At 37.9% G+C, this 27,783-nt stretch overlaps 1 protein-coding gene across 2 annotated transcripts; it reads left to right on the top strand.

Moving 5' to 3' along the window:
- Nucleotides 1–27,365, top strand: mapkapk5 (MAPK activated protein kinase 5). 2 transcript variants are annotated; one of them, XM_053610294.1, is made up of 15 exons: nucleotides 1–500; nucleotides 588–922; nucleotides 5,517–5,590; nucleotides 11,176–11,251; nucleotides 14,248–14,345; nucleotides 14,458–14,566; nucleotides 15,890–15,979; nucleotides 16,160–16,255; nucleotides 16,336–16,416; nucleotides 16,753–16,940; nucleotides 21,311–21,431; nucleotides 21,568–21,698; nucleotides 23,645–23,760; nucleotides 23,873–23,977; nucleotides 24,110–27,365. In XM_053610294.1, exons 2-15 carry the CDS (start codon nucleotides 878–880, stop codon nucleotides 24,202–24,204), a joined length of 1,425 nt encoding a protein of 474 aa, XP_053466269.1. In that variant the 5' UTR covers nucleotides 1–500; nucleotides 588–877; the 3' UTR covers nucleotides 24,205–27,365. The 2 variants fall into 2 exon arrangements, with proteins under 2 accessions (XP_053466269.1, XP_053466268.1); XM_053610293.1 differs by having other exon boundaries at nucleotides 1–922.
- The last annotated feature ends 418 nt before the right edge of the window (nucleotides 27,366–27,783 follow it).

The following is a 27,783-nucleotide window of genomic DNA, read 5'->3' as shown; positions in this document are numbered from 1 at the left end:
ATGTGCGTGATATGGCGAATAGGTAAACTATATATAATTCTTACCGACATTACTGAACTATCTATGGATTAAATGTGAAAGTGCGATGAAAGTCGTTGATGTGATGCTCGCCGGCGTTATCAGGGACAGCCGCTCACCGCACTGCTCATCTGCTGCCCGTTTCCTGGGAGAATCGTTAACAGAGGTTTGAGGCTGCTGCTGCTAGCCGAAACATAGCAACACACCAAATAAGTCCTGAACTCTTAGCGGACTGCACTCAGATTGTCCTGACGCCCGGTTCTTAAATGATTCGTTTACACCTGGATGGATTGAAGGCTATAAGCAGTTGACGTTGCTTTTTTTGTGTGTGTGGCTGCAATCCGCTGTAGCGCTTCGTGCTAGCAAGCTAAACGGACAGGTAAGTGGGGAGCTAACCTGCGGCTGAGCGCCGGTTCTCCGTTAATCAACGGACCCCGAGCAGCACTTTGAGCTGGGCTAGAGACAGCCGCACTGTAGAAGAGGTAAAACTTCTCACGGCATTCACTCACCGCTCATTACCAAACCGAGCTGCTATAAATACACGGCTTTGTTTTCCTGCCACCCAAAAGTGGCTCCGCTTCCTCCTCCTCCTGCTCTCCTCTCGGCTGTTGGAGCTCGGGCGGTTCTCCTGCTCGGGATTTACTGACGGCACGCTGTCAACTTTGAGACGAGCTGCAGGGCTAAAATAGCGTCGAGCAGCACGTTGTCCCAGTTAAGCCTGTGGGTTAGAGCTCGACAAGCCCAAATTTAATGGAAAGTCACCGTTGCATTTCGGGAAAAGGGTACAGAGTCGATCATCCGAGGCCGGACACACAGACTCCCTAATCAGCCTACACCGAGTGTGGAGACGCAGCGGGACATGAGCACCATGTCTGAAGACAACAATGCAGACAAGTTTATTAAGGTCAGCACTTACAGGATTAACTGAAGACTTTGTCCTCTGATTAGGAGCTGAAGTGATTTGTCCTTAGTAATCATAATATTAGCCTTTTGTTCTTTTGTGGCTTGATATTTTTATCCACTAATGAAGTCATTTCAGCTGCAGAGAGTCAAAACATCAGGGACATAAACTTTCATTCGCCAAGTACAAAGAGATGTACAAGGAATTTCTTTTGGTGCACGAATACAAAAACACAGCATAATGTAATACCATGTAGTAAGAAAACAAAACAACACCAATACAATACCGTACACCACATAAATACTGCTAGTGATTGGTGGTTATTATTTATATATATATATATATATATATATATATATATATATATATATATATATATATATATATATAATGGGGGGGGATGATGCAGATAAAACTTTTTTTTTTTTTTCCTTTAAAACCAAAAATCAATCAATTCTGTATGCTGAGATTCAACTACAAACATGGGTAAACTTGTAGCAGTTTATTTCCTGTCTAACTGCAGTTTGTTTTCTCTCCCCTGATTAAGGTCCAACCCGTCTTAAGTCCCAGATCGTGTAGATAATGTAAATCATTCACTGTTTATGATGAAATGATTCATACACGGTCCTTGGAGCGGTTTGACCTGAATTTCACTTGTGGTTTGAGCCAAACGCGGCTCCGTTAACAACTCCTGATCCAAGCTTTGGCACATGCCACTCGAATAAAGGCCGTCCTCCTGTTTCTCAAAAGCGTCAGAGTGCACAAATCCGTGTATACGCTTCTCCAGTTCCTAAAGCACACTTTGTAATACAGTAGTTGATGTTTTTGTAACTCGATGGTGGTCATGGGAAACTGAACCCACTGCCGTAGTCCGAATCAGATCAGGACCACACCGCAGCAGTAAAGTGTTTAAGTTTAAGTTTAGAGGTTCTGGCAGGACAAATGTCATTTTAGATGCTGTCTTGCAGTTCAGCTGCACAGGAAACGCATGCAAGGCACCTTAATAACCTCACTGGACTAACATTTAAAAGAAGCTGAACAGGAGTTTGCGCTCAGTTGTGCAGTAAAACTGTTGGTGCGTGCGGCTTTAGTTTTTCAGAATAGAATAATTGCATAATACCACAGCACTGTTGTAATTTCACACCCAATTAATTCATTAATTTTCTATAACAGCAGCTCTGACAGTTGTGATGACTACTGGGCCAGAGACGGGTTATATATTAAATGACTTGTTCTAATACTTGATCATTTCTATACTAACAGTAAATTCCAAGGAAGTCAGTGTTATGGATGCTCACATAAGCCTAACAAGAAGTGGTTATGTAACACTGAACAAGTATAAAAGTTTTATGTAAGAAGACATTTTTATTTAACGTTTATAAAATAAGACTTGAGTCCATGCTTTGAGGTGAAGCTGGTTTTCTACTGTGGGGAATGTCTTCAGGATAGAGGACTCTGGGGTTTCTCAGTTATGTGACAAGCTACATTTGTTTTCTTAATAGCTTCAAGAGAGAAAAAGAAAGGAAGGATAGTATGAATTGACAGTTCATAGCTGTTATTGTGAAAGCGATTACAGGAACTAGCTAACGTTTCACAACATTAAATGTAACTATAAATGGATAAAATCAAATGCAATGCTTTTTATTTAAGGGACTAACATGTTCCGACATGTTCTATATAAATGTTTCGAGTCTAGGTACATTCTGAAATGTGGACAATGTTGCTCTACAGTTTTTCTATTTTCCTAATAAGATGTACGTCTATGAGAATTCTCTATTCTTATATTGTCTGTGTTGTTTATTTGGTTTGCATCTTGTGATTCGGTGTTTATGTCCTGGTTTTGTTTGGTTTAGTATGTCAGTTTGATGTCGTTGAGCACTTTGGGGATTAGGTGGTTAGCATATCTCACTTTATTTTGCGTTTTACCTTAAGGGGTGTAACACCCATCCTTTGGTTTTGTTGTCATGTGACTTTATCATGTGACCCATGTAACCCACACCCAGCACTGTGATTAGGCATTGAGGACTGTCACACATGACCAAAACCTTTGCCATTTTGTTCTCAAGTAAAGCAGTGGCTTTTTTTTTATGCATGAAGTGTTTTTTTTTTTTTCTTACTTGGAGTGCACAGGCTCCTCTTTGTACATGTTTGTCCCTTGGATTCCTTCAGTCTACACACCTCATTTTGGACTTTTTTGAAGGTGCGGTGAGTCCTTGGGTACTCTCCAGTGTGCTTTTTATTTAGAAATATAAAAAGGACAGGACAGTGTTGGCAAATTGCTGTGGTATAAGAGGAATAAAACACACCCTGATGTGCTGTTATTGTAAAAATGATCCGAGGTGCTAACAAACTTTGGGGTGGTAACAAATTCCAGTAGCAGTAACTCATCATGTCAAGCCGCATCGCACCAGCCCCTCACTGATTATTATCCTTTAACAGCATGCCATGTGATGTTTTGTCCTTGTGCATTTCAGTGTATGTCTATGGCTGAGCGTGATCTTACATCGCCTCGAACCCCATTAAGATCAGCAGCAGACCAAAATCTATCCGAATTACTGCGTTCTTTTGTTCTGATTTGTGCTGCATAAATGTTTACTGACTGGGGTGAGCAATACGGGGGAAAAATATCACAACTCTCTAAGCATTTCTACAATACACTATGACATAGTGACTGTGATGCTAACAATTTCCTAGTAAAAAAACACACACAACTGTTCAATGATACTTTTATTTAACATTTTTGAAATACAAAAATAAACAGAACTATTTAACCTTCAACAATATTGAAAAGGAGAAAAAGACTAAGTGTATCGTGACATAACTGCTCACAATGTTGATGATATAGTCGTATCTCCCAGCCCTAATGCCTGATATGATAATGACTTTCATGAATATGTAACTTTATGTCTTCAAACCAAACAAAATCAGCACATACAGTACTGTGCAAAAGTTTTAGGCACATGCCAAGAAATGCTGTAGAGCGTAGATGCCTTCAAAAATAATGAAATTAAATGTTTCTACATTTTGAAAAAATACCATAAAGAGCAATAAACAGTAGTAAATTTGGTGTGACTGAAAAGATGAAAAATAGTAGTCTCTGGTGCAATTTGCTCAGTTTTATAAGGAAATGAGTTGTAAGTTTTATTGAGCATCTTGCAGAACCAGACACGGTTCTTCTGGAGACTTTGATTGTCGCTGTCTCCTCTTATTTTTGCAGCGAAACCCAGCAGCCTTCATTGTGTTTTTTGTCTGAAAAGTGTCTATGTAATATGCTGCTGTCTTTACTGACATTTTTATGTAACATTTTAATTTTGTGCTAGAAAACTAATGTTTGGAAATATAAAATGTTTTTGTACTGACTCGATAATGTAGAAGTCATCAAATAAAAATCTATAACAAAGTTTGTACTAAAAAAAAAAAAAACTTTTTTGACAAACTTTTGCACAGTACTGTGTGTGTGTGTGTGTGTGTGTAATTGTTCTATTTATTTTATGGGAAGCTGACTTCATGGAGGTATCCTAATGTATTTAAAAAAGCTAATTAGAATAACTATTATATCGGTCAACACAAACTTGTGTGTGTAATGAGTGGCTCGAATCTATGTTATGTGGGTTTCTGTCAACTTCCTGTGGAAATAGAAATCTACAGTGCCTAAGTCGCTTATCCAAATGACCGATGCTGTTTTATTTTCATTCAGTACTACATTACTGTATCATTGTGAATCTGTACACTAGTTTTCTGGTTTTCTCTGCATCAGTGTAGTCTAAGCAGATACAGTCACCGGCTATCATCTTCACCCTGTCACAGATCATTACCTCACCAGGGTGAGAAAGTGGGCTGGACAGCACACTCGCAATGCAGGACTAAACACCATTTATTAGCTTCTTTTGATTTTCATTCTTTCGTTTTCGAAACACCTATCAGTCACGTATTCCAATATTTCTGATCACTTGAAAAAATGGTGGCATGTTCCAAGTTGTTGAACACATCTAGGTGTAAATATGAGGGAAGCTGGAATGCTGATCTAGTGTCTCATATTAATCTTTTGATCTCAAATCCAGATGTGTTCAATGTATAGCGAAAAGATAGAATTGGCCTTGCCGTTCCAATACATTTGGAGGGGTCTGTGTATTAATGCACTTGATCTAATAAGTTATTGCTCCTATGGTAAGAACTCGTTCACTCGTATGGTAGACGATCCATATAATATGAGGTTAATAATAAATGAATTAAGAGAACATTGTTATTTAATAAATAAAAATGTATAATAATAATAATAATAATAATAATAAAAAATGTCATTGTTGGCCAGTTGCTGTGGTTTAAGGAGAATAATGCACTTATTCAGGGTGGTAACGTGTCACACTGTCTGTCCTACAAAAGCACAGCCCGTTGTTATTCCTTACAACACATGTTCGCTAAAGACTTCCGAAGGGCTTTACAAATTGCTTTTAAGCATACATTTCTGCCAGTTGCTCAAGACTCCATTGGATAAAATGTTTTTGTGTGTGTATTTGAAATAGCAATATTGTGTAAATCACTACTACTTATTATTAAATACTGATCTGCTGTATTAACGTTAATATCATGCCCATAGGAGAGCTCCATCTTGGAAGAGTACAGTATAAACTGGACCCAGAAGCTCGGTGCTGGAATCAGTGGACCTGTAAGGTAAGATTGTGTAATCTCATTTTTGTCCTGCATCATTTAGTTCATCTAGTGGTTAGCACGTTTGCCAAAGACATGCTTTGTAAGCTGATTGGCATCTCTAAATTGTCTGTAGTGTGTGAATGGGTGTGTGTCTGATTGTGCCCTGCGATGGGTTGGCACACGTCCAAGGTGCCTCCCGCCTTGTGCCTTGGGATAGGCTCCAGGCTCCCCGCAACCCTGTGTAGGATAAGTGGTACAGAAAATGGATGGATGGAAGGATCATCACGTATTAAAATGTTGCTAAGTCAATATGGAATACTGTTGGTCAAGGACGTCTTAGCTCTGACCCACCCTCTAGTGGATATAGTGCCACATCAAGTGTTTCAACAGCCTTATAATTCAGAGCGACTCTTATTAGCGTAGAACAAATGGTGAATCCAACCTAAATAATTATGTGCACTATAGTAGAGTAGTTCTTAGAGATACTATGATTTTAGTGATGGACAATAATTTATAGTCAGTAATGGCTTGTAGGACAGTAAACAGAACTGTTCCTTCCTGTGAAATGTGAAATCTCTATAGGAAATGTGAAGCCAAAAATGGGATCTCGGGCAGTTTGCAGCCTGAAGTAAGTTAGAAACAAGCAAATATCCCAGCTGCTAAGACGAGCGCCCTCACTCTCTTTTTCTGCTATGACTGATTTCACTTTACTTTGACAGCTCGAGTACTCCACAGAGAAAACAAGCAAGTACACAAGTTCTCGTTTAGAGGATTGACTGCTCAGTGACTCTATATAGCAAATTGTGTTGGTGCTCTCAAAAAAATAAAATAAATAACTGCACAAAGTCTAACCCTTCCTCTGATAGCCGAGTTGCTTAGCTCTGCTGGCGTCACATGTACACCTTGTTGCAAAAGGGAATAAACCAAATCCTCCTTTTTGGCCTCCTGTGTGTGTTCCTATTTTGGAAAAAATGTATTTCACATTTGTTCTGGCTGCTACGAAACTGATAAAACACACTATTCAGTTCTGGTTCGTGTGTTTAAGGTGAAGGCACACTGCATTAGGGCCAATTTATACTCCTGCATTAACATGTATTTGCGTTGTGTTGCAGCGAGAGGGATCATGGGTAAACGTTGCACGTTCAGTCCTCCCGTGCGCTAACTACGCATTGTGCGTATCTTCAGTGCTGTATGTCAGGGCGAGCACTGATTGGTTGGCTGGAAGTTGTGTAATTGCATATTCGGAAACAGTATATGATTTAAACGAACCCAGAGTAATATTGGTCAAAATACATCTGAACTGTAAACAATAAAATTTTCTCTTGTCGCTTCTCTTGAGCGCGTGTTTTGAAACCGCTTTCTGAAGGTGCAGTCTGTTAAAAGCCTTAAAACAGCTCATGACAGAAATGGATGAAAAAAAAAAACTGTACAAATCCACGCTGTTAGTTTCTCAGACAGATCTCCTCAGTGACTTTGGTTGGAGATGAAACCTGCACGAAGGTTGTTCTTAAGGAAGAGGGTTGGTGACCACTGCGCTAATGGATTTATTTATGGGAAACTACAATCATGATATTGTGTTGATATAAATATATTATATCAAGTGTGAGGCTTTATAACGGCTGTAGTTTATACAGTTACACAGGCCAGTTTAATCCTGCAGGATCACACACTTTACGTTCTCTTTCTTCTGATTCCTAGTAAATACACAGTGAAGGTGATGTAAACCACAGCAACTCAAAAATAAGATGTAATGCGTCCTCATTCTGTGATTGATAAAATTATGGAATAAAGCACTAATTACATCTCGTTTTAACACTATTCCAGAGGAGTTTAAACACTTCTCACTGTTTTCAGTGCAAAACATATTGATGGAATCGGATACAGACGTGTTTCAAAACTTCTGAATCTTCCAGTAAGCACCATTGGGGCCATTACCCGCAAGTTGAAGCAACATCCCTCCATCATCAACCGGCCACGCACAGGAGCTCCTCACAAGATTTCTGACCAGGGAGTCAGAAGAGTAGCCCAAGAGCGAAGGACCACTCGGAAAGAGCTCCAGAAACACTTGGAGGCAGCAGGTACCATCGTCACAGAGAAAACAATAGGCAATGCACTCCACTGCTCACGCTCACCCCGCAAGATTCAATTACTAAAGAAAAGGCATGTTGAAGCTCGTTTAAAGTTTGCTACAACTCATTTGGACAAGCCTATGAAATACTGAGAGAGTGTAGTCTGGTCACACGAGAGCAAAATTGAACTTTTTGGCTGTCAGACTACACACCATGTTTGGAGAAGAAATAGCACTGCACATCACCCTTAAAACACATCATGGTGTTGGGCTGTTTTTCATCACATGGTACTGGCAGACTTCATATAATTGAAGGAAAGATGAATGGAGCCCTTTACCGGGAGATTCTTGAGAAGAATCTACTGCTATCCACCAGGATGATGAAGATGAGACGTGTGTGGACCTTCCAGCAGGACAACGATCCAAAACACAGCAAAGGGGAAACTCAAAAAAAACAAAAAACAAAAAAAAAACGAGGTGTTAGAATGGCCCAGTCAATCACCCGACTTGAATCCAACTGAACAAGATTTAAAGACAATATGTTTAGAAGAATGGGCCAAAATCACACCTGAATACTGCAGCCCATTAATTTCTTCATACAGGAAGCATCTTGAAGCTGTCATTACAAATAAAAAGGCTTCTCCATTAAGTATTAAATAAATTTCAGTTAGTGTGTTCAATACTTTTGTCCTGTGTCATTCCACTTTATTACACATAACTTGTTCAAAAAATTTTTGAACTTTAATGTTTGGATTTCTTTATGTGTGTGGAGTTAATACCAATGTCTGGTGAAAATTTCATGTGAATAACCTCACTGGAAATATATTTACTGAAAGAAATGTTGATGCGTCCCATACTTATTTCCCCCACTGTATGTCTAGGCTATCTTTTATTTATTTTTCCTAAAGTGAAACACAGAACCGGCGTTGTTTTTCAGCTTTTCTTTGCTGTGTAATTTTGCAAATTCTGGTGTGGTTCATGTGACAGCGCCTCCTCCAGGACACGCACACGTTACATGCGATACGAATATTTCACCCTGCATATGTAGAAGTATAAATCAGCCCTTAGCAGTTAAATGAGTGTTTTTTCTCAGGTTTGTGTCCTTCAATAGGTTGTTTTTGGCTGTCCATTCATTCTGTGGGAGAAATACACTGCAGCAAAATGGCATTATATAAGTGCACACATCAGGTGGCGCAGTAAAACGTTTGTTGCCTAAAGTGGCGAAAAGTCTTGACTTTTCATGTTCAGAGCTTTCTCTTGCTAAAGCCGGAGCCTGCTGCGTCCCTCCCCCTGCCAAAACAATGTTATATTTAGTTGTTGCATTTTAAGCAACAGTGGGAGTGTGTTTTTAAATTAACAGGCAGCGTGAATGACCAGTAAATATAGACTCCTCCTTGTCCTGATCAGTTGGATGTTGGTGCTCCACATTTTCCCCCCTCATGTACAGAGTCCTGGGCATCACAGGGACTACCTCTCTCCCTCATTTTACCTCACAATTAAAAACCTTTTAACAAAAACTAAAAATCCATCTTTTCCACCTTGCTTTTCCAACCTGCCTAACAAACTCCATATCCATTTATCTTATTGTGCCCTCCATTTTTTTTTTTTTTTTTAAATAAAATTACTATTATTGCCTGCATTTTATGTGCTGTGATCTATCTGTACAGTGTTCTTTGGTACCTTCAAAGGTACTTATAAATAAAATATTATCAATAAAATGACCGAGCCTATTTTAATCTAATGAATTGATCAGTTTCAGTAGTTGCTGGTGTATTAAATCAGTTGTCCTATTCTTTAGCATTGGTGTAGCCTTCTAAATTAGACAAAATGAAACTAAAGCTGTGTGCTTGTTTTGCTTCTGTGGTCATGCAGGTTTAATGTTTAGACATTTTTATTGATCAGAATTAAATGTTAGTGTATGTAAAGTGCCCTCCACTAATATTGGCACCCTTGGCAAATATGAGCAAAATAGGCTGTGAAAAATTGTCTATTTAACCTTTTTGAACTTTTGTTACAAAAATTCACAAAAATACTCTGTTCTCATGTATATCAAACTGTTGCAAACAAAACACAGATTTATTAAAAAAAAACAAAAAACTTACTGTTAAATATAGGTGTGCAACAATTATTGGCACCCTTTTATTCAATACTTTGTGCTACCTCCCTTTGCCAAGATAACATCACTGAATCTTCTCCTATAACGCCTGATGAGATTGGAGAACGCATGCCAAGTTATCCGAGATCATTCCTCCATACAGAATCTCTCCAGATCCTTCAAATTTTACGGTCCACGCTGGTGGACTCTCCTCTTCAGTTCACCCAACAGGTTTTCTATGGGTTTCAAGTCAGGGGACTGGGATGGCCATGGCAGGACCTTGATTTTGTGATCAGTAAACCATTTTTGTGTTGATTTTGATGTATGTTTTGGATCGTTGTCCTGCTGGAAGATCCAACCATGGCCCATTTTAAGCTTTCTGGCAGAGGTACTTTTCCATATGGCTACATGTCTGTGTGCACCAAAACCACCTCTGGTGTTTATTGCCAAAAAGCTCTATTTTGGTTTCATCTGACCATAGAACCCGATCCCATTTGAAGTTCCAGTAGTGTCTGGCAAACTGAAGACACTTGAGTTCGTTTTTGGATGAGAGTAGAGACTTTTTTCAACTTGGGATGATGTAGGTGACTTCAGATTGTAGTTTTGGAGACTTTCTGATCCCAAGATGCAACTAACTTCTGCAATTCTCCAGCTGTGATCCTTGGAGATTTTTTGGCTACTCGAACCATCCTCTTCACAGTGCGTTGAGACAATATAGACACACGTCCTTTCTAGGTTGAGTTCCAGTTGACGTAATTATTGCCCTGATGGTGGAAATGGGCATTTTCAATGCTTATGCTATTTTCTTATAGCCACTTCCCATTTTGTGAAGCTCAACAACCTTTTGCTGCACATCACAGCTATATTCCTTGGTCTTACCCATTGTTATGAATGGCTAAGAGAATTTGGCCTATGTGTTCCCTCATATTTATACCCCTGTGGAACAGAAAGTAATGGTTTAACAATTTCCTGTTCCTAGGCATGCAGGTGTACTAAAAATGTGAAATATCAATGGGAATATACTTCAAATATATTTTTCTTATATGAATTCCTAGAGGTGCCAATAATTGTTGCGTGCACACACACATTAAACAAAGATTTATTTTATTGTTGATAAACCTGAGTTGTTTGCAATTGTTTGATATCCAGAGTAGAGAGCAGAGAATTTTTGTGAAGTTTTTAAACAAAAGATCAAAAGGTTAAACGATAAAGACAAATTTTCACAGCCTTCTTTGCTGATATTTACCAAGGGTGCCAATATTAGTGGAGGGAACAGTAAATAAGTAGAGCATTTTAAAATGACACATGTTGTACAAGTGCTGCACTTTGGTGTGAGATTTGGAGTGCCTTGTTTATTGATCTTAGAGTTTTAAAGCCAGCAGAATGTTGTCAGAAGTGGGACTCTTGCCAAGGACAGTGACATTGACAACTTTTTTCCATTAGGGTGTGTGTGAAGAAGTCAACACAAGAACGGTTAGCCCTGAAGATCCTGATTGACAGACCTAAAGCACGCAATGAGGTACTGAGGGACACATTTATTGACTTCTGCCAAAGGTTTTCTGTATTTTTTTTTTTTAGTTTAATTTATTCATTGAATCACATTTTTAAAGACAGCAGTTGGTGTCACAGATCAGATCACTTTCACTGTGAACAGTGCTGGAGTTGTAGGCATTAACTTCTAGGTAGGGCTGGACAATGCAGGTACATCTCAAAAAATTACAATATCGTGGAAAAGTTAAAAAAAAATTTCTGTAATTTAATTCAAAAAGTGGAACTTTCATATATAATATATATTACACACAAAGTGAAACATTTCAAGCTTTTTTTTTTGTTTGTTGTAATCTTGATGATTACGGTTTACAGCTCATGGAAATCAAACATCCAGTATCTGAAAGTATTAGAATAAAGAATTTATAATACAGAAATAATGACCTGAGAAGAGCTCTAATCAGCTAATTAACTCAAAACACCTACAAAGGTTTCCTGAGGCTTTAATCTGTCAGTCTGGTTCAGTACACACAGCCACAATCGTGGGGACGATGAAAGTAAATTTGCATTTCATTTGGAATTCAAGGTCCCAGAGTCTGGAGGAAGAGTGGAGAGGAACAGAATCCAAGTTGCTTGAAGTCCAGTGTATTTCCACAATCAGTGATGATTTGGGGTGCCATGTCATCTTCTGGTGTTGGTCCACTGTGTTTTCTCAAGTCGAGAGTCTATGCAGCGTCTACCAGGAGATTTTAGAGCACTTCATGCTTCCATCTGCTGACGAGCTCTATGGAGACGCTGATTTCCTTTTCCAGCAGGACTTGGTACCTGCCCACAGTGCCAAAACTACTAGTAACTGGTTCCCTGACCATATTATTACTGTGCTTGATTGGCCAGCCAACTCGCCTGACCCGAACCCAATAGATAATCTATGAGAGACACCAGACCCGACAATACAGATGAGCTGAAGGCCGCTATCAAAGCAACCTGGGCTTCCATAACACATCAGCAGTGCCACAGGCTGATTGCCTCCATGCCGCATTGATGCAATAAGTCCTGCAAAAGGATTAAAGCCATACTTTTTCAGAAGGTTGACATTTCTGTATTATAAATTCTTTATTCTAATATTTTGAGATACTGGATTTTTGATTTCCATGAGCTGTAACCTCTTGTCTGTTAGTTGGATGCGGGATTGTTTGAGCATGGAAAAATCCATTCAGGCAAATTCTGCTATTTCTCTTCGGGTTCTGCCGCTGTGATGGATCTTGTTGGGAAACGTTACATCGGCGATCTGGGAACATTTTGGGTTTATGCTTAACGAGAGAGGCGCACCAATAAATTTGGATGAAGCCATATTTCGACTTTGTAGGGAAAAAAGGCATGTCACCCAGCTGCGTTTTTAAAAATTTTTATTTAACATTTCGATTTTTTTAGGTTACCGTCTACTGGTATTTCTTTCAAAGTTTTATAGGCTTATGGTAAACGTGCGACTGTGTTTAACTCCATCTTTTTATTATCCACTAATTCTCCTTCTCCCCTTGCGTGCAATCACAATACCGTATCCCACAGCATCCTCAGGCTGTTTCTCATTGCAACAACATGACACAACAAGGCTGTATTAAGTTGCTTCACTGAAAATAAAATAAAGCCTTGATTAATTTTTTAACCCTATCGATATCGTGATAAATTATTACGCAATAAGCTTTTCTGAGATATCGTTGGTATGGTGATGTGTTTGTAATGTTTTTAACAATTACGAATTAAATGGTAATGAATGGATGCTTTTGATTTGAGGGACTTTTTTTTTATTTTATTTTATTTTTTTTACTTAATTGTCTTTGTAGGCATTACAAAAAGTATAGTCAATATCAGTTTAATGTTTTTTTGTTTGTTTGTTTGTTTGTTTATTGTACTACTGTTTTTTGCAGAGAGTTTGTTAGCTAACTATATATCGTGATGCGCATCGTGTATTCTAGAAATGTCCTCAAGTACCATGATATGTGTTTAGCCCTACTTGTAGGTACAGGTCATGCTTTTCTGAGATGATGTGCATATAATATCCTTTTATTCATATTTTAAAAATAATTACACTCTGGAAGCAGCTGATGTGATAATTATTTTTTACTTCATGTAATTACATAATAAAAACTATACATTTTCTTATGAATGATAAAGATTATTTATACCAGTTTTTTTTTAATGCAACACTACTGTGTTGCTGGTAGTTTGTTAGCAAACTTGTGTATTGTGATGCATATTGTGCATCTTAGAAATGCTTGTGGGAAATGTGATAGGATATTTTGGTCATATCTACCCCTAATTCCAACGCATAACCTGAACATTTTTTTAAACATTCAAAAATCTATGTAGAATAATAAATTAGTTTGGTGTAATTCACAATAAGATACTAAAAATGACATAGCCGCATCGCGACACAATTATAACAACCTAATAAATGAATATACATGAATCTACTTACAAATTGCAAAGTAAAGTAAATACTTTTGCACATAATAAACTCCAGGGTTTCACAAAAGTGTCCAGACATAAAGGGAATTACCACCTTTTAGCAAAACCCTACATGATTGCCATTTCCTTTGTAAACACACACGCAGTCGTCTCTCCCGCTCATGATGAACTCGTGTTTAACACATCTGGTGTTAGGCATGTTCATCACAACCTTGCGACAGCTTCCTGAGCTGGGATTTCAATACGTTTTCTTTTGTCAAAGGTGTTCTTAAAGGCTATCTGCAAATACTTTTAATAATCTAAACTAAGTATGAAAATTTTGCTAAAAGACATTTTGCTAAAAGGTGTTTAATTTCCCTTATGTATGGAGACATTTGGGACACCCTGTAGATTATTGCACATAAACATTCTACCTGTACACATGCTTCTGATGTTGTTTTGTGAGTGTTGATCCGGTGTAGTGATGTGATGTTTTTTTCTGACAGCATCATTCCTACTGTAGTGACACACTTCCACGAGCCCCAGCATTTCACTCCTCACATTTATCATTCTCTTTATTAGGTAAGACTTCATATGATGTGCGCCGCACACCCCAACATTGTACGCATCTTGGAGGTTTATGCCAACAGTGTTCAGTTTCCCCATGAGTCCAGTCCACGGTAAGACACGCACCATACTGCCTGTCTCTTCTTAGCTTATGTGGCCCCTCATTTAATTTTGTCCTCCATGCTGTCTTTTCTGTTTTGATTATTTTTTTTGTTTTTTTTAAAGAGCAAGATTATTAATTGTCATGGAGATGATGGAGGGAGGAGAGCTGTTCCACAGAATCAGCCAGCACAGGCACTTTACAGAGAAGATGGCCAGCCAAGTCACTAAACAGGTGCAACTTCACATGCAGTATGTGTGCTTTATGACCTCAGGAGTGGACAAATTCATTAGCTAGCCTACTGGGCAAGTGAAGGCTCTAATATGCTTCCTCAGTCCCATGTACTGGTTACCTGAAAAGACTAGGCTCATACCTAATGTAATAGCTGAATAAATGAAATGCCATGTAGTAATGTATGGCCAACTAGTTAGCTAGTGTAGTGCATTAATTAAGGAATAATTGACTCTGGGCCGTTGAATTATTAGAAAATAATGCACACCTTGAGGTGGTAATGTGGCTGTTACGCCTCGGGTGTACGTTTTCTAATCATTCAGCTGCCCGGAGTTAATTATTTTGCTTCTCCCACAGTTACCACACCTCAAGACATTGGTCAGAAGTTTTTATTTCAAAACATTTGTCAGGTTTTTGTCCTTAAAGTGTGCGTGTGTGTGAGAGAGACTAATTTATTACGCATCCCATCTCAAGCCTCCCTTGCTAATTCCAAAATGTCGTTTTGGAGCTGGTAACAAAGGCTTAAGCCATTTATATGCAGTTATTGGGGAGAGAGAGAGATCACAATTTTTTTTTCTTCGTTTCATGCTGATAATATAAAAATAGAACAAATAAATATCAGTAAGCCTACTTGTTCACACGGTTTTTTCCTTTTTTTTTATTACTGCAGAAAATACAATGAATAAATCAATAAATATTGATACTTGTTCACCGGTTTTCTGTCTCATTACTGCGATCACATGCGCTCGCTTTTTTTTTTTTTTTTTCTTTCTTCTTGCTCTCTCTCTCTCTCTGTGTCTCTCTCTCTCTCTCTCTCTCTCTCTCTCTCTCTCTCTCTCTCTCTCTCTCTCTTCAGTAACTGGATATCAATGGCTCAAGCCTCCGCTTCGCCTGGTGGGCGCATTACCACCTCGGGTGCCCATTATTTTTCAAATAAATCAACGGCTCGTCGTCAATTATTACTTACTTATTTCTGGAACGTCTCGGTATTCTGTCATTTTGTTTGTTGTTAGCTCTGTGTGCGTTATTTCAGTTAACTTTGTGAAGTGATATGGAACTGTAATGCGGTCACGACATAACTGGAACTACTTTAGCTGTGCATTTACTGAAAAATAATTGCACACCTTAGAACGTCTGTCAGCCAATCAGAATCGAGAATTCAACAGCGCTGTGCTATAATACAGCATAATGTCTCGTAAAAGATATTCGAGTTTGGCTAGCGTCTTTGTTTGCCACCACTTTGCACAGTCATTGCAATAATGTAGTATTTTGCACTTGTTCATGTTTTGATTGATTCTCTGACATCTATATAATTAATGTCCACAGATTGCCCAGGCTTTGGAACATTGTCACTCACTTAACATTGCACATCGAGACCTAAAGCCAGAGAACCTGCTGTTCAAGGATAATTCACTGGTAAAAACATTTTTTGAAGTTGGTTATTGTTAGAATTTACTAGAGATTTTCCAGATGGACAACAAATATCTGAGTGGGTTTTTTCGTTTTTTTATTTAGTCGATTTATTTATTGATCAGCAGTAATGTTGTATAATTTATAGAATTCTTTATTTACTACTGTATTAACTCCACCTTTCAGGATGCTCCTGTAAAGTTGTGCGATTTTGGTTTTGCTAAAATCGATCAAGGTGATTTGATGACCCCACAATTCACTCCTTACTATGTAGCACCTCAGGTAAGCCCTTTGTCGTTCTAATTCCCCCATCTATTTGCTTGTTTGCTAGTTTTGATATCGTGGATTTTTACATTTTTCAGGTATTGGAGGCACAAAGACGCCACCAGAAAGAGAAGTCTGGAATAATACCTACCTCACCCACCCCATACACGTATAACAAGGTGAGCGGCCCCAGGAGAGTATGATGTGGAGCATTTAAATCAATAAACAAACTAATAATTAGCCTAATACCTAGTTGAGAGAGAAACTATTTTTGGGTGGGGCATATTTGCTAACCCCCCCCCCCCACCCCCCATCAAAAATGGTGAACTGTGTCCGGTACTTTAAATTTGGGGGTGGGGGGAGACAAATCGAATAATCCGATCCAGTTGTATTGCAGAGAATGAAGATGAATGTGATTTTATGACCAAGGAAATGGACTGCCTGCTGTTCCAAGTGATGATATTGCAGATTTTTTTTTTCTGTCCATGTGACATTCATTCTTTTTTTGTTTGCAGAGCTGTGACTTGTGGTCCTTGGGCGTTATTATCTATGTGATGCTGTGCGGTTATCCTCCCTTTTATTCCAAGCACCACAGCCGCACCATCCCTAAAGACATGCGCAAGAAGATCATGACCGGCAGCTTTGACTTTCCTGAAGATGAGTGGAGCCAGATATCCGAAATGGCAAAGGACATTGTCCGCAAGTGAGTGAGGAAAAGAATTATATATAATTACACTGCCCTCCACTAACATTGACACCCTTGATAAATATGAGCAAAGAAGGCTGTGAAAAATTCTTATTAAATATATTAGTATTGTGATTTTTTTTTTTTTTTTTTTTTTTTTTTTTAACAAAAGATCAAAAGGTTATACAATAACCTTCTTTGCTCATATTTACCAAGGGTACCAATATTGGAGGGGGTGTGTGTGTGTATTCTGATATAACCCCAATTCCAAAAAACTTGGAACAGTATGGAAAATGCTCAGGAAAAACAAAGAGGATAATTTGTAAATGTATTTTGACTTGTATTTAAACAAAAAACGTATAAAGACAAGGTATTTGTAAATGTTTTACCTAATCAACTGCATAGTATTTTGAAGATGTACATTTATTTTGAAATCGATGCATGCAACACATACCACAAAAGCTGGGACGGGGCAATTTAGGACTAATATCGATGTGACAAGTTCAAATAAGAAGGTGATGTGAAACAAGTGAGGCAATCGTCTAATCATAGTGTATAAGGAGCCTCCAAAAAAAAGGCCTAATCATTCAAGAGCAAGGACGGGTCGAGGCTCATGTTACACATTGGTTGAGGTGGTGTTACACAGTGGTAAACAGTCAACTGTCCCAACTTTTTTGGAGTGTGTTGCAGTCATCAGATTTGAAATGAGAGTATATTTTCAAAAATAAAATTAAATCACAAAGTAAAACATCAAATAATGTATGTGTATATAACGCATGCACAGTTACAATCAAAATTATTCAACGCCCATTGCAAATCAGGTTTATTCTCAAAATTTTGATGTTCAGCTGTTTTCAATGAACAAATCAAATGAAAGCAATTGAAATAGTTCAACACAATGAATGCTTCAAGTGTTTTCCCCAAATTCAACTGAAAATGCAACTTAAATGATTTCTCCAGTTTCAAAATTATTCAACTCCCTGAATAGAATCCCTCACAACAGCACAAATATGCAAAACAGGTGTTGTCTCAAGCACACCTGATGAAACTAATCAAGGGCTTCATTATTAGCACCAGGTGTGCTTGAGCTGGGACACATGAAATGCCTGAACTGGCTAGGGGCAGAAAGTTTATGGAATACCTGGACGAAGCAGAAAAAGGAAGCTAGCAACAGCTGCAACCAGATTTCTGAGAAGGCAGGTTGTGAAAAACCCTGCAAAAAAACCTGCAGCAAGACTTGGTGGCAACAGGCACTGAGGTTTCAGTGAGCACAGTAAGGCGCGTACTAAACGCAGAAGGTTTCCGTGCCAGAACCCCAAGATGTACACCACTACTGACCCAGAAGCACAGGAAAAGTCGGCTCATGATCATATAAATAAGCCACAGACGTTTTGGGATTCTGTTCTGTGGAGCGATGAAACAAAACTGAAACTTTTCGGCACGATGGATCAGCGGTAAGTCTGGAGGAAGAAGAATGAAGAAAGAACACATTGTCCATAGTCAAGCATGGTGGTGGCTCGGTGATGCTCTGGGGCTGCTCTGCATCCTCTGGTACTGGAAACCTGCAGTGTGTGGAAGGTAAGATGGATTCATTGAAGTATCAGGAAATCCTAGGAGAAAACATCATGCTGTCTGTGAGAAAGCTGAAGCTTGGGCATCATTGGACCTTCCAGCAGGACAATGATCCCAAGCATACCTCAAATTCCACCAAGGCTTGGTGGCAGAAGAAGTCCTGGAAGATTCTACAGGGCCATCACAGTCACCTGACTTGAACCCCATATAAGTTGCATTTTCAGTTGAATTTGGGGAGACCACTTGAAGCATTCGTTGTGTTGAACTATTTCAAATGCTTTTGTTTGATTTGTTCATTGCAAACAGCTGAAAGTCTGTAATTTTTGACAATAAACCCGATTTGCAATGGGGGTTGAATAATTTTGATATTTTATATATATATATATATATATATAATATATATATATATATATATATATATATAATATATAGTGTGTGTGTGTGAATTTGATGAAAAACAATGCACTGACAGGTGAATACCTATTGGTTGTTATAAAGGCATTGCATAAAATCAAACACAATTAGCTTACTATATTTATATGTATTCATTTAGCAGACACTTCTGTTTAAAGCATATCTGGCTAGATATATGCACGCGTGCACACACACACTCAGAGGAACAGTGTTGGGGATGTTTTGGTATACCATATGAGAAATGTAGTGTTAAAACTAAAAGTTAAACATGGCGTTATAAATGTTAAAATACATTTCTCTAAGTATGCCTGCCAGTATAATGTATGTCCCACATTTCAAATTTTAGGTATTAAAGGTGGCAATTTCAAAGCAGTCTCATGTGGGGTTGAGTTATCTTATGGTAACATTCAGTGCCTTTCCCTTGATTTAGCTGGCTAGCAACATCTGTGGAGCAGTTTCTAGGAGTTCATTACCATCATTGCCACCGTGTCACACATCTTCATGGGAGAGTCACATATTTTATCTGTGAAGCAAAATAACTGAAGCCCCTAAAATAATCTGTGCTTACAGTAAGTAGATCAGAATTATAGTTAGTTTTTCAGATTTTTTTTTTTTTCAGTTGTGATTTCACAGGAAATAACACGCCATCCTCCTACCCTCTCTTAGGAAAAAATAGGTTATTGATTGGATACAAACATAGTTTAAGGTATGTGAAGGTTGTCCACCCCAAAGGGCAGCCATTGACGTGCAGAACACTTTTTTATTTACTGGTTCATGGTTGTAGGAGATCGAGTTTCACCTAGAAACAGTCATCAAAATAAAAGACCTTTTTTAAGACTATCTGAGCTCAGGTTACTGTCTGTGTGAGGTACAGCTGTTACAACTAGTCAATAAAATTTGACGATAAACATAGTCAGACATTAATTTTATTTTTATAAAATAATAAGTGGGACTGTGTTATGAAGCAGACTGTGGCATACTACCTCACTTTACTTATAGACTAATAATGTGTTAGATAAAATGATTGAGCACATTACAGAGAATACAGTAAAGTGTGGAAATACTTTACATTATACTATGCTGCTGACCTCATGATATAACTTGTGTTTTCATGTGAGTAATATGAAATTTTTTATGGGAATGTGGAAGGACCGGTTGAACCAAGATGCATCACACATTTCTGGTCATATTTATTGATCCTTTTTGCCCCTTCAGAAAACATCTCATGCTACTTTGGCCAACAAGTTGGACGTTTGTATGACACCTTGATGGGTTGAAAATGACTGAACATGGCCTCAAGTGAATGATTAGTCTAGAAGACAAACGTTTTCTCACTTCTAAACACAATTTATGCCATGAAGCATGTGCATTATACAATGTTGGGCAGTAGTGTAGTGTTTCTTAGCATACACAATATATATTTTTAATAAATGTTGTCCATCAAGTCGCGATCTTGCTTTCGGTTCACATCAAAGTCGACCCCAAAAAGAGCTGAGTCACTGAATCCAAATATTGAACAGTTAACCCCAAAGCTTTGGAGTTGATTTAATCCACTGAAAATAATTCACTTTGTGCGCACACATGGCAAACGCAATGAAATTAGCATCAGTGTGTTTCAGTTAGTGATGCTATACATATTTATTTTGCCTTTATTTCAAATTTGTCTGGTTGGAATTGAACAATGACTTGAAATACAGTTTAAACATATAGTTGCAAAAAAGTGTGCAGAACAAGTCAAAAAAAAAGAAAAGGACAAATCAGTTTGATCAGTCAAAGCAGTGTCATAAATGTCACAGCAACAAAACCTAAACAATATTGGTTCAATGTCAACATGCATTATTTCCTGATATGGATACATATACAAATAAAACAAAGATGTATTAAAGCAATCACAACAGTCAGTATAGGTGATTTTGTATTTTTTTAATTTTTTTTATTTGCATGCACCAGGCATAAACCTGACACTAATGAATGCAAACTATAAAGCTCAACAGAAACTGTTACAAAATATCCAGCTTTGTTTGCACAATTAGACACAGATGAAAATATTTTGAGGTCACAGTCTTCATGATTAATTATGAGATATTAAGAGCACTGAAACAGGCTTCCTTTAAAAGTCTCAAGTGTAATTTTCGACTTTTGAATCAAGTGCAATCCCACATATGATAATAGCAGGTCACTTTTGGATTGTATTCCCCAAAGTAGTTAATTTGATAGACTATTACAGTTTATTCTGTCTTAATATTTTCGGTCTTACTGCAGGGCTTGGTTGGTTGGAATAAACTTGTGAAGCTGTTGTCTGTCTTATAGTTGTATTTCACAATGGAAAGACTTCTTTGGTTTTAGCTTATGACTGTGAGAATACTCAACTGTTCAGTCTGTTTTTCTCCCCATCCTGTTAGGCTGCTGAAGGTAAAGCCTGAAGAAAGGCTAACCATCGAGGGGGTCTTGGCACACCCCTGGCTTAATTGCACTGAGGCCTTGGACAATGTGCTTCCTTCTGCTCAGATGATGATGGACAAGGTTAGGTCTAATTGATGCATAAATAATTCACTCTATAAAAAGTAGAAAATATATGTTCTACAAAAAAGGAAGGCTTTTCAATTTTGTATTAGTACTCCGTAATAGTAACTGTCTGCTTCTTGTTTTGTGTGAGCAGGCAGTGGTTGCTGGGATCCAGCAAGCCCATGCAGAACAACTGGCCAACATGAGAATACAGGACCTTAACGTCAGCCTCAAGCCTCTCAGCTCTGTGAACAACCCCATTCTGAGGAAGAGAAAGCTGCTAGGGTTGGTTTCTTTCTCTGCATTGGTGTTTTGCCTTGATAATTACGTCTCCTCATTTTTCAACCTGGATATGATAAGTTTTTAATTGGGGATCATTCACAGTAACCTTTATGCAAGGAATGTGGATGTTCGAAATGTTAGAACGGGAAAAAGTGTTCATATCCTACAAGACCTCCTGATTTTATTTTATTTTTTACAGAAATGTATGTCTAATGAGATTAACTAATGTGTAAGGCTTTAAATTGTCTTGAGTTACTGCAATTTTAGATACAAATTATGCCGTCAAACATAGCTTATTTATTTCAGTTGCATGCAAGAATTTCATGAAAATTTGGCCGTTGACTTGAAAGAAAGTAATCCAAAAGAAATCCCTAAATAAAGACAAATAAGACTACCCATTTAATTATCACAAAAGAAATGGGGAAGAGCTGGTGTGTGCCTGTGATAGCTCGGCACACTGGCTCAGATGCATTACTGGAAAATTTCGCTCACTCTGCACTTATGAGTCGTCATTTTGTCGTTTTCAGCTCTGTGAGCTTTATGAAGATGCAAATCAGCCATGCTCTGTATATGCTTGGTGATTTGCTGACATATGCACCTGAGTATGTAGAAAATCAGTGTTGCTGAAACGTTTGTAAATCTGATCATTTTTGTTTCGGTTTGGCCTACAGGGAAGCATTTACTCACAACTTCACTGAACAATTGAGAAATGAAGGCCATTGTCTGTATAGCAAGACATTATTTATGAATTTATCATTTAACTGTCTTTTGAGTACTTCAACAGTGTGTGTTCCATACTGTAATCTACACTGATCAACCATAATATGAAAACCACTGATAGGTGACCTGAATAACATCGATTATCTCCTTACAGTGGCACCTGTCAAGGGGTGAGATATTTAGGCAGCAAGTGAACTGTCAGTTCTTAAAGTTGATGTGTTGGAAGCAGGAGCAATGGGCAAGCGTAAGGAACTGAGCGACTTTGACCAGGGCCAATTGTGATGGTTAGACGACTGGGTCAGAGCGTCTCCAAAATGGCAGGTCTTGTGGGGTGTTCCCAGTATGCAATGGTTAGTACCTACCAAAAGTGGTCCGTGGAAGGACAACCAGTGAACCGGCAACAAGCCTCATTGATGCTCGTGGTGAGCAAAGGCTAGCTTGTCTAGTCTGATCCCACAGAAGAGCTACTGTAGCTGACTGATATTTTTAAACAGTGAGATCCTGTACCTGCTTTGTAAGCTCTTTGCAGCCCATGGCTTTTCCAGTTGGATATTATCAAGAAGATGTGAGGAAAATCCTATAGGCACAGCTATACTTTATTTGCTGGTAATCAGTACTTTACTTGAAGGCAGGTGTATACTAATAGGTATTTAACATGAGTTCCACTGTGATTGGTTGATTCTGAACACTGCCGCATTCCCCATTATAAAAGGGTGTACACACTTTTATGCAAGCTGGGTATTGGTAGTTTTTTGTTCTGTTTATTTTTCTCCCTTAAAACATTTCTGATCGTCACTGAAAAAGGTTCTGATATGATTTAACTTGGTTTATTTTTTAAAAAATTTTTTTACATTACAACACCCTGCAATTTTGACAGGGGTTTGTAGACTTATTATATCCACTGTAGCTATAACTGTCTTTTGACTAGCACAAGCTATTAAACTAACAGCCTGTCTCAGCTGTTGGCATAGAAACTGATTCACAGGCTTTGTGACTGGAGGAAATGAAAGGAGTTGTGTTTTTTTACTATGATATTTTGTACTCGGTCCATAGTAAAACTCAATCCATAATCAGATGGATTATTATTATAGACCGGACTATAGGGATTATGGTTGTTGCCATGTACATTTGGCAGGTATTTTTATCCAAAGCATGAGAATTAAAATACCATCCCAGCAAATATGTCCAGTGTGTTGTGTTTTTTTTTTTTTGTTTGTTTATTACTATAGTACAAAGCCTAATGATGGCTTCTTCATTAATGACCCTGAAAATGGAGCAGAAGACTCCAATGTGGCTCTGGAAAAACTGCGGGATGTCATTGCACAGTGCATCCTGCCACAGGCTGGTAAGTGAGTTGGCTAAACACACACACATACTCAAATAATGGCATATATTATTGCATATGGTAATGCCACACTTATCTTGTCTGTATGCTTATTTGGCTATGATACTGACAGGAGAAAACGAGGACGAGAAGTTGAATGAGGTGATGTATGAAGCCTGGCGTTTCAACAGAGACTGCAAGCTGCTCCGTGATGGCCTGCAAGGACTGAGCTGGGATGGTAAGTGTTTATTATTATTATTATTATTATTATTATTATTATTATTTACAACGACAAAGACTGACTACTTTTTATGTTAGTGTAGGCATTGATGTTTGCATTCATTTCATTTGTGTTTTCTTGCGCTTTCAGGTAGGGCTTTCTCTGATAAAGTGGATCGCTTGAAATTGGCAGAGATTGTGAAACAGGCTATTGAAGAAAAAACTAACTTGGAAGACTCCCAATAGAAAGTGCTGCATTTCTATTTCCTTTTGTACTGTTTATTATAATTGTTCTTAAGCAAATAACTGTAAAGTGTAATTTTATGTAAATTGAAGCGCATATTTTTCCCCTTCCATGGACACATTCGCAAGCCTGTTGTACAGCTGTAGATAACGCCAAGTTGTTGGTATGATTACTTTTTTCTACAGACGACAGTGACAAAACATTTCAAAAAGATTATTTTTGTTTTTGCAAAAAAAAAAAAAGCACCAACTGAGGCAGTAGTCCTTTTGTAATTCATTTAAGAGATTTCTTTTTATTTTTGTTCTAATGATGCTTGCAAATCTATTTATACGAAAAAGAAAGCTGTTTTATCACAAAGCTTACAAAGGAAAAATTACTGTAACATATGGAGGCTTCTTTAAAAAAAAAAAAAAAAAAAAAAAAAAAAAAGGGTGGTCCAGGTGGGGGTCTGGACAGAAGTTGAAGATGAAATTGTAAGTAAATATAATTTCATATCACAAAACTCAACAACTGTGACGTATCAAACATTAATTCATCATATTCTGCTCCCTGAAAATGTATAGAAGTTATTTAAATTAGGATGCTAAATAATTTTTCTCCTGTATATCCCACAATATGTTATCAAGTTAAGCCATGCTGGCATAATTTCTTTCAAATCGAGTTAATTTCACTTAATTTAATTTAACTTCACTGGAGTCACTTAACTCCAGTAGTTACTCCCTTTAGTTCAGCTCCTACAAGGCTGTTGGGTGAATTATGACTTAACGTCGCAGCCTTCCTCGGCTCTATCTGTGAAAAGATAAAAAAAATCCTGTATCGATTTTGATCTTCTTTGATGGAAGTACATTTGACTTGCATTACATGAGCAGTTTGTCTGGTTTTCCTACAGCATCAGGGTCATTAATCTTAATTGGTAGTGTGTGATCATACAAATCAAGCATGTTATCAACTGTATGACCTGAACAACTGTATAACATTTGACCTGTATAGTTATAATGTGTATAACGTTTGTGTGATTCTTAAAGTCTTAATCATTTTGCAGAAGATGCCCAGTTAGGTCTCATCTCCAAGCCAGAACTGCACATGCCCAAATAATTCCCCCATTGAGAGATGCCTGATTAATAATTGTTGTATGATTTAGTGAAAATATACTAAAGGATTTCTTTCATTCAAGAATGATAAACTGGGACCTAATAAGACATATCCTTTCAGTGTCATTATACAAAAGCCAGATTTAATAATCTTCTGTTCATGAACACTTTTTTCTTTTTAAGGTTTATCTGAACATACTTATAGACAATATGTAAACAAATAAGTAGCACATATTAATCATTAGACTCTGATGCTTGGAGAAAGCAGTTTGAGTTATGACCTAGGTGATATTACCTAAATATACTGCTAAAAATAAGGTTGTACAAACAAGTCCCCAAATAATACTAATCATGAGATTCAGCATTACCCTATATGAGGAAAATACCAACAGATATTTTTTCTCTATAACTAACTTTTATATCATAGAACATGTTAAGTCCTAACTTCACTGTTAGATACATGCCTTGCTCCAGCTATGGGCCCCACAAACACAGTACAGTGTACCTTAATAACGTTACAATGTTATTGTGGTGTTTTTTTTTGTTTGTTTTTTTTTATTACAGTGTTATTTAAATCATAGTAAACACTTTTGTAGAATCAAAAGTTGTTGATTTGAACCCAAAGATTTCACATGCCCTGTGTATCTGCTGATTGCTCTGTCAGACATGACTAAATTATTCTAAAATGTAGCAATGCACCTGGGGGAACTTTCTGAAGATGAGTGATCCTGTGTATGTAGAAAAAAACTGCTGAGCCATAATCAGGTTGCCTTATGCCCAGCCCTTTGCAAACCTTGACAAAGCAAATCAGAGAGCTTGAGGCCTTTTTAAAAAAATAAAAAATAAATCAACTGCCATTTTAATATGGCAATATTTTGCTCTCTCTGAATTAGTCAAAGGCCTTGTCTATACTAGGTTTGCTACTACTAACAAGACCCATGTGTTTCTAGTGCTTCCAGTTTTTTTTTTTTTTTTTTAATTGTATTTTAATTTATTTGATTTCATATCTTACCCCTTCATGGTGTGGCACATGAGCACTTACTGTCATTTCATGATTGAACACATGTAGACCTGTACCTCAGACAGCTTTGTTTGTTTTTTGTTTTGTTTTTTTTGGAGGGGGGGGGGGGGTTCTGACCATGCTGAAATATTTGTATTAAAGGAATTCCTTGCTAAAAATTTCATGTTTTGGTTATAATTATATGTAACCTTTTTAGTTCCTCAATAGCTGTATGAATTACAGGAATTTCATATTGAGGCATAATGACTTGCTGCTTGTAGAAGTCAGACCAAAACTTCAATCAAATGCCACTGGTTACACTAGTAATGCTAGATGTGGTGTTTATTCTGGAGGACTGCCATAGACTGTGCCAATCAGTGGCACTGTCTTTTAAAAAATTGCGTGCACAACCATGAACCAAGATGTTCTTGGAATCCAGTTGCCTGGTCCTTGTGTAAAGAAAGACTATGTTGACTTTGTAGGCTGCTATAACGATCAACAGTAAAGACTCGCGGCATGGCCAGGGACCTAACAACACATTGCTGGCATTGAAGATCGTATTCAGAAGTTCAGTACTAGAGAAATACAGTATTCTGCTCCCAGCCTAGTGGGCTCATAGATAGTCCATGCAGGTCAAGCATTAGGCTATGGCAAGCAAAGGCTGCTCAAAGTTTTTTAAACCAAGGGTAGATCCCACAGGGGGTGAGGATGGGGGAAGAATTGTGATTAGTCGCTCTTCCTATAAATCCATCAATCCATCCATCCATTTTATATACGGCTTATGCTACTGGGTCCCAGGGAGCATAGGGCACAAGGCGGGGTACACCCTGGACAGGGTGCCAGCCTCTTACTATAAATATCATGACAAATTGATCCATGATCGGTGAGCTGCATTTATTGCAGACCTCTTTGTCAATACACTTTTCAGCAGCTGTGTAATGGGCTGGAAGGGAAATAGCTGTATGATGAAGAGCTCCAATTCCGACTTTCAAAATTGATCATTCCTACCTCCCTGAAAAAGTTCCTGCAGTAGTTTCCTTTTCCCTATGGTTTTCTTTAACTAGCTCTAGGACGGTATAATCTACATTAAGCAAAGCGAAATGCTGTATCCATCACTAATGATCTCTGTCCAGGAAATGTAGAATTCTGATTATCTCCATAATAAAAAGTTTCTCAGAGTCTAGTTTCTGAATATTCAAGTTTACAGTAGAACTTCACTGAAGGAAACATTGATATGGATGCTATTTAGTTAACCAGCAATACAACAAAACTATTAGGTCAGTCCCTCCCGGGGACCACTCCGACAACCAGCAAAAGGGAAAACTAGGCCATTGAGTTACTTATGTTACTACAAACTGAAGACAAGGAAGGATTCCAAAGCTTTTGTTTTGGACTGTAGATGTGTTAATACATAAAGAAGAATCTGACGTGAACAGAATATGCGTCTGTAGGTATAGGATCTCAACCTTTACGCATGAGGTGAGGGGAAG

This window comes from Ictalurus furcatus, chromosome 22, assembly GCF_023375685.1.
Source record: "Ictalurus furcatus strain D&B chromosome 22, Billie_1.0, whole genome shotgun sequence".
NCBI classification, from domain to species: Eukaryota; Metazoa; Chordata; class Actinopteri; order Siluriformes; family Ictaluridae; genus Ictalurus; species Ictalurus furcatus.
This window is presented reverse-complemented; position numbering and strand designations above follow the sequence as displayed.

Coding starts and splice junctions, on each gene's coding strand:
- mapkapk5 (XM_053610294.1), top strand. CDS start 878: ATGAGCACCATGTCTGAAGACAACAATGCAGACAAGTTTATTAAG. Junction 923..5,516: donor ATGCAGACAAGTTTATTAAG/GTCAGCACTTAC, acceptor TCATGCCCATAG/GAGAGCTCCATCTTGGAAGA. Junction 15,980..16,159: donor TGTTCAAGGATAATTCACTG/GTAAAAACATTT, acceptor TCCACCTTTCAG/GATGCTCCTGTAAAGTTGTG.